At 40.2% G+C, this 7,771-nt stretch overlaps 2 protein-coding genes across 2 annotated transcripts; one reads left to right on the top strand and one right to left on the bottom strand.

The window, feature by feature from the left end:
* On the top strand, nt 1-4,970 carry psmc3 (proteasome 26S subunit, ATPase 3). Its single transcript, XM_039690900.2, has 11 exons — nt 1-140; nt 690-770; nt 856-981; nt 1,071-1,175; nt 2,261-2,323; nt 2,446-2,583; nt 2,677-2,820; nt 2,925-3,170; nt 3,259-3,404; nt 4,151-4,232; nt 4,592-4,970. Exons 1-11 carry the CDS (start codon nt 99-101, stop codon nt 4,700-4,702), a joined length of 1,284 nt encoding a protein of 427 aa, XP_039546834.1. The 5' UTR covers nt 1-98; the 3' UTR covers nt 4,703-4,970.
* Nucleotides 4,971-5,675: 705 nt separating this feature from the next.
* aplnr2 (apelin receptor 2) lies at nt 5,676-7,090 on the bottom strand. The gene has a single exon (XM_089129460.1). The coding sequence runs from the start codon at nt 6,950-6,952 to the stop codon at nt 5,726-5,728; it is 1,227 nt and encodes a 408-aa protein (XP_088985586.1). The 5' UTR covers nt 6,953-7,090; the 3' UTR covers nt 5,676-5,725.
* Between the last annotated feature and the right edge of the window lie 681 nt (nt 7,091-7,771).

Below are 7,771 nucleotides of genomic sequence, written 5' to 3'. Positions count from 1 at the left end.
ACCTATCAGTTTTCATCCGCGCCAGGTCGGGGCAGTGACGCTCACTGACGTGATCCACAAAACACAAACACGTTCCTGAGAAGAAGAAGCGTTTCAAGATGTCGTCGCTGAATGACAGATCAGTTTGGGATGAGGTGGAGGTCTGTTTTATGTTTTTTTAGGTTCAATTATACTTCCCAAAACTAGTTAATGTTGTATATATGTGGAGAAACATGTTGTACGTTAAAAGACACGTGTTTAAAAGATGTTTGAGCACGGGCATTGTGTCTGATGGAAGAGCATAGCATGACACAGTGAATTTCATTTCGCTTCATTCCCTTTTTATAAGCGTTTGCGTTCATCCCCTCGATCATTCAGCGTGATAAATAATGATAGATCGACTCTACTGATTAAAATTCGTTCCAAAATTACAGGAAGATCACAATACATCCTTAGTAAAAGTGTGGTTATAACTTGCTAGCATAACATTAGCAGAGATAAGCTAACGGTGTTCATGGAAATGGGAATCGATGTTTTCTTCTGCTCGTTAAGTTTGATCATATGTTCTCCGCGTATTCCTATGCATGAATTATTAGATATCTGACGTTTGTGAGGTTAGGGTCCGGAAGACTTAAAAACAGGCAGGCAGACAGACCTGCTAATAAATAAAGATTATTATTTTTCACATAAGACCTGGTTGTATTTTACAGGATGGCATCGGCGAGGAAGTTCTTAAGATGTCCACTGAAGAGATTGTTCAGAGGACTCGTCTTTTGGACAGTGAGATTAAGGTAACCTTCATACTGTAAATCATATTAATTGTACAGAGGATTGTTTTCAGTATCTGCGTGTCATTTAATATGTGTATGATTTCAGATCATGAAGAGTGAGGTTCTGCGTGTCACTCATGAGCTGCAGGCCATGAAAGACAAGATCAAGGAAAACACAGAAAAAATCAAAGTGAACAAGACTCTGCCTTACCTCGTCTCAAACGTCATAGAGGTAAAAATATGGGGCAGTTGGGAGCTTTTTAAATGCCTTTATGTATGTGTATGAGATTTACAGTTTAAATGCGTATGTTTGAATGGAAGCTGTTGGATGTAGATCCTAATGACCAGGAAGAGGATGGGGCCAACATTGATCTGGACTCTCAGAGGAAGGGCAAGTGTGCCGTCATCAAAACCTCCACACGGCAGGTGAGTCAAATAGATTTTATGAACAGCTGCAGTCTTGTTTTTCTGTAGTTGACCATCATGCTTTTTTTTCTTCTTTACAAACATTTTCCAGTACTTAGTTTTGTGTAGGTTTTAATATCTTTGTCTTAAAGGGCACATTGCAGGTTAGAGGACCCAGTGATGAGACAATGTATAGAAAAATATTGTAGGAATTAAATTTCTGAGGCTCCAGAAGAGTTTTTGTGAGAATTGTACTTCCAACCTCCACAAAACCTCCACAAGTTTTTGCAACCTCCACAAACAATAATACTAAATACTTTAGTCCTAATATTACTAAATACTTCAATAATTCTAAATTAGTGCCCTTATGTTGTTTTAAAACATTTTAAGTCCTGCATTAACTTTTCATATGGTATTATCATACAAGGTAATATATTTTCTTACCTGCAATATGCTCTTTAAAATATGACATGTATATTAAAAGGTGTTGCATTCATTTTAAGAATTTCTGTTCATACCCTGAATATAGTGATTCCCTGAAATTTCAAAACCAAAAATATTAATCTGAAATTGTGTCGCACTTTAGTTTAGGGTCCAATTCTCACTATTAACCAAGTATTAACTACTACGTTTGCTCAATAAACTCCAATTACTGCTTATTAAGATACTTTGCAAGTTAGTTGTTAAGTTTAGGTATTGGGTAGGATTAAGGGATTTAGAATATAGTCATGCAGAATAAGGCATTAATATGTGCTTTAAGTACTAATAAATGGCCAGTATGCTAATAATATACGTGATAATGAGCAACTAGGCCTAGTTCATATTGAGAACTGGATCCCAAGCGCGTGGACTGTTCTCAGAGGTGACATTGTCCAAGTTCTGTGTTTCTATTATACATTTACATTTAATCATTTAGCAGACGCCTTTAACCAAATTGACTTACAACTGAGGACTAAACCAAGTGGCTATTCGTGAAGAGGCAAAAACAACGCAAGAATTGCTTGAAATACATTGCTGATTTAATTACAAAAAAGTTATTTTTGGTTTTGTCGTTTCTGTAAAAATTAAATTCTGTTCATCACTAATATTTAGTGCTCTAATTGCAGACCTATTTCCTGCCTGTGATTGGTTTGGTGGATGCTGAGAAACTGAAACCTGGTGATCTTGTGGCAAGTAAAAATTAATTTCACTTGACAGATTTGTTCAGGATATACTCATTCTTAAACTGTGTTGTTTAAAAAGTCTGTTTTGCTTAGAAATGTGTTTAATGTGCTTCTGGGCCTGTTTGCAGGGTGTGAATAAGGACTCCTATCTGATTTTGGAGACTCTACCCACTGAGTATGACTCTAGAGTTAAGGCCATGGAAGTGGACGAGAGGCCTACAGAGCAGTACAGTGACATTGGTGGCCTTGACAAACAGATCCAAGAGGTACTGGCTGATAAATTGCCTCATTCCAGTCACCAGAAGTTGCTCACAATGACAGTTTGGCAGTTGCTGAGCTCACTGCTTTTCTCTTTGCAGCTAGTGGAGGCGATTGTTCTGCCCATGAATCACAAAGAGAAGTTTGAGAATCTGGGCATCCAGCCGCCAAAGGGAGTGCTGATGTATGGACCACCAGGCACAGGAAAGACCTTGCTGGCCAGAGCCTGTGCAGCCCAAACTAAGGTGCTGCTTTTATAATGGATAACAAATGTCTATAATGTGGCTTATTAACATTCACTACAGTTTTTGTGTTGGTGTCTCAAATTCTCACTTTTGTCCTTTCTCAGGCAACATTTTTGAAGTTGGCTGGCCCTCAGCTGGTGCAGATGTTTATTGGTGATGGTGCCAAACTGGTGCGTGACGCATTTGCTCTCGCAAAGGAAAAAGCTCCCTCCATCATCTTCATCGATGAGTTAGACGCTATTGGCACCAAGCGCTTTGACAGTGAGAAGGCCGGAGACCGAGAGGTGCAGAGGACCATGCTGGAGCTGCTCAATCAGTTAGACGGCTTTCAGCCCAACATGCAAGTGAAGGTACGCACTTGTGGCCATATGCTACTCTGTCACAAACATTGGCCTGTCAGCCTTATATTGCAACTTGTTTTTTCTTGTTTCCTCCAAGGTGATTGCTGCCACTAACAGGGTGGATATCCTTGACCCGGCTCTGCTGCGTTCAGGTCGCTTAGATCGTAAGATCGAGTTCCCCATGCCCAACGAGGAGGCTCGTGCTCGCATTATGCAGATCCACTCGCGCAAGATGAACGTCTGGTATGGAACATTTATTCTTTTGCATCTCAGTGTGGTCTTAGGTGTTGTGATGAGAAAATATAGATTTAATTTATTTATTAATAGTTTGAGTGTTTGCTTGCTTTTGCTTTTATGCATTTGCTTTCAAATGGTCATCCACTGAGACACGAGTGTAGTAGTTGTGTGGTAGAGCACACTGTACAGTCAGCTGCACGATTCTGGATACATTTAAAATCATGATTTTTTTGTTTCAAACATAGATTACTATTCTGAACAGAGAACTAAATAAAATAACATGTAATTTACTAGAGGTTCTGACAAAATATTACTGGTAATTGCTGCATTCTATTTAATATAATTAAATGTTTAATTGAAATGAAATGAATATTAACAAAAAACTTGTTTCATTACTGGATGAATCGGGTATTTATAAACATCTCTTTAATGAATGTTGTAATGATTCACTAATAAATACTTAACTTGTTTCATTGCTGAATGAATCAGTGTTTTTGAGCAAATCTTTCAATGACAAATGCAATTTTTAACAGTCACGTATCTGTTGCATACCTGCACTAATCGATAATAATTTTGAAGCAACCGTGTACTTTCAAAAGGTGATTTGCTCTATTTTACATCGCTACCTTAGACACCAGTTTTTATATCCAAACTAAAGTGCAACTGTTATGGAAATTTAAATTAGAATTGTAAAAAATGTGTTCTCTCCCACTATTTATCACATTATCCCTAATTTGTTTTGTGTGCTGTAGTCCTGATGTGAACTATGAAGAATTGGCACGCTGTACTGATGACTTCAATGGAGCTCAATGTAAAGCCGTGTGTGTTGAGGCTGTAAGTATGATCATTGCAACCTTTATTTAATTTACCTACTTTTTATTTTATTTTTTTGTGTTGTGGTGTAATCATTGTAGTAAAGGCCCTGAACTCGGATGTCATTTGTGTGATAAGTTGAGATTTCAAAAAGGGCAGGCACGTATACAAAAAAGTGCTCTGGCCTTTCACATGCTTTAATGCAAAATACAACCCATCTGACTGTCACTTGTTTTAATGCACAAATAAACCTAAAAACCTTTTTTTCTTGCAAAACAATTTGAATCAAACACTTTAATGCTCTACTTAACTTTAGTCATTACTCCTGATTGTATAACATGAGGTTAAATACACATGTATTGTTCAATTTTGTGTGTTAGGGCATGATTGCTTTGCGGCGTGGGGCCACTGAACTTAACCATGAGGACTACATGGAGGGCATTCTGGAGGTGCAGGCGAAGAAAAAGGCCAATCTGCAGTACTATGCTTAATGCAGTGAATGGCTCTGTGAGTGTGTCTGTGTACACCTGCATATGTGTGTGCAAGTGTGTGCGTATGTGAGCGTGTAAGTGGTCCAACAGCAGCTGTGTACCTGTGCTGCTGAGATCCAGTAATGTTCTGAGTAATTACCTGGTTCTGATAGAGAAAGTTCAGCCTAATTTAGATTGCACTGCCTCACAGTGATGACTTGTGGAATCATTTTCAGTTAACCTTATGTTTTTCTCTCAATTCAGTAAAACACAAAACTTTTTTCCATTATTTGTTTGTGCCTTCTTTCTATGAAATGTTATGTTTCTGCATATCTCCACTCTGTTTTTAGAAATTAGGAAAATCAGTAGTGATTTATCCTAATTTTGTAATCAAGCTCTCCTTTTTTCACATTTTAAGTATAATTTGTAATTTTCAAACTTTTGTCCTACAAACAATTAGTCCCATCCAAAACTCATGCCATTGGTTTCACCAATGCTGCTGCATTGTGCCAATCCTGCTTGAGATCCTCAGACAAAGGGGAAAGAAAAATTACAGCCTTGAACCTACATTGCTAGGATTGAAGAAAACTTTTAAACTTTTTCCCTTATATCTTTTTTTTTTTAACAAACTTACATTTATACATACAAAAATAAATGCCTTCTGATCCTAGAAGTCATTGATATGACTAAATAGACTCTCAATTTTATTGTTCATGTAAAAATGATTGCATATAAGGGCAAATAACATACTGTAGCTGGTCATAATTCATCAGCATGCCCACACTGCACAAACAGTTTGAGTTGCATCTCTATGATGGAAAGTACAGGTTTACTTTAACTTCTTAGCTCCTCTTCACTCTGGCTTTATGTCATGGGGAATCGTCTTATTATCAGTTCCCACATTTTGTTGGCATTGGCAATTTGTTTTCTTGAGGGGGTGAAGCCTGATCTCACAGATGAATGGGTAAAAAAATAGATTTTTCCACAGAAATGGTCCAGCTCAGTCCCAGAGTCTGTTTGCTAAATCAATCTGTTTGCCTCTGTTCATTGCTCATCTCTACTAACTGTCACTTCATGTGTCCCAGATGGTATTGTTGAACTCTTGCGTTGCTCCTTCTCTCCTCCCTTCTGACCTCTGCATTTGACCCATAAGCACACGAGCAGACCGCTGCAGTGCTTCCTGAGTGCTGGGTCACAGCAAGCATACAGCAGAGGGTTCAAACAGCTGTTTATGTAGCCTAGACAGATGGAGTATGGATGTGCCGCCACCAACCACTGGTCGAAACTGCAGGAAAAGGGAAGGATTCCCAGTTCCACCATAGCAGAGAGTGTCTTGTTGGTGTGGAAGGGTAGCCAGCAAAGGAAGAAGGCAAGCACAAGGGTGATGATGATGCGGAGGAGCCTGCGTTGGCGCGTATGATCGGGGCGCAGGCCTAGGCTGAAGTGTCGGGAAAGGAGATGCCCCAGCCAGCCGTAGCAGAGCAGAAGCACCACCAGGGGTAACAGAAAGCCAAGAAGAGTTGATTTTAACCCCAAAGCTGCTGACCACATCAGCTCCGCTTGCTCTGAAGCTGCAGGGTCTAGTTCCCTTGAGATCAAACTGGAATAGTCCATGTCACACAAGCAGGAGAAGGCATGTTCATCCTGCCTGTCGCCATCAGCCCCCACTTCCAAATCCACCTCCCTAACAGTCCGTAGAAGTAGAGCGGGCAGTGCCAGGATTCCAGCCGTCAGCCACACGATGCCCACAATCCACTTGGCACGTGTGGCTGACCGTCCCTGCTTCGGTCCATTTCCACGCTGTCGTATGATGACGTAGTAGCGCTCCACGCTAAGCCCAGTCAGAGAAAACACACTCGCGTACATGTTCAGTGCCACGATGTAACTGCTCACCTGACACAGAACTTGGCCAAAGGGCCAGTGATAGCCCAGTGCGGTGTATGTCGCCCACAAAGGCAGGGTCATTACGAAGGCCAGGTCAGCCAATGCGAGACTGGCTATTAAAGACTCGGTCACTGAACGAGAAGATGTGGCGCGGCAAAGAGGAGGATCGGAGGATTGGGAAGATTTGGAGCAGCTGCCAATCCTCCCGCGGCCTCTCACTCGGCGGTCCAGGTACACCCATAGCACTAATCCGTTACCCATGGAGCCCACAACAAACACCAAGAGGTACACACTCGGAATCAGCACCCAAGTTGGAGACCATTCACTGTAGTCGCATGAGGGAAAGGGTGAGGGAGAGGGTGAGGGAAAGGACAGAGACCCAGACATCTGAGAGCCACACACTTGCACCTACTGCAGAAAGCAAGTAAATGACATGAGCAGGAAAGAGAACTGAGAGTTTCTTATGGGATCTAGAGGGATAGAATGTTTTGGAGTGATAGTTTTCCAGAAACGCTTCTTTCGGAACTGATGATTGGATGACCTTTATCCTCGTTTTTCTTCTTGTTTAATCTATGTTTGGCAGTTTCCCATGAATGAACTGAAAGAGTCAGTGACTCTTTCTTCCTCCTCAATCTTCTTCAATTTCTGTGGGCTATCACTTATCGACAAAATTGGAAGAAAAACAGATTATTGGTTTAGGTTAAAGATTAAACTGTGCATTCAAAATAGATGAGAAAGAACTTCTCATATTATTTCTAAATCGTAAATAACAGTATGTGACAGTGGCACAATGGAAGAGTCAAACCACTCTGTAAAGTCTATTCAATCCAACACATCCCAAACACTTTCAATGGGGTTAAAGTCAAAGCTCTGGTGGTTAATTCATGTGTGAAAATGATTCCTCATGCTCCTTGAACCACTCTTTCCAGTGGTTTGACTCTTCAATTGTCAAACTGAGTCTTAAGCCATTTTCAAGAAACGGCTGAAGACGCATCTTTTTATGTGAACACTTGACCCATTAATATTAACACTTGCTATTCTATAACGAATAAAAACATCCTTGTAACTGTGTACTGTGCTAGATAGCTGGGATTAGTCACAGCACTTCTATATTGTTGGCTTGATTGCTTAATTTGCTCTCCTCATTTGTAAATCACTTTGGTTAAAAGCATCAACTCAATGATTAAATGTAATTTATTGCTATCC

This window comes from Pimephales promelas, chromosome 1 (genome assembly GCF_988280905.1).
Source record: "Pimephales promelas chromosome 1, fPimPro1.hap1.1, whole genome shotgun sequence".
Lineage (NCBI taxonomy): Eukaryota > Metazoa > Chordata > Actinopteri > Cypriniformes > Leuciscidae > Pimephales > Pimephales promelas.
The sequence above is the reverse complement of the archived record's forward strand: the minus strand, read 5'-3'. Positions and strand labels throughout refer to the sequence as shown.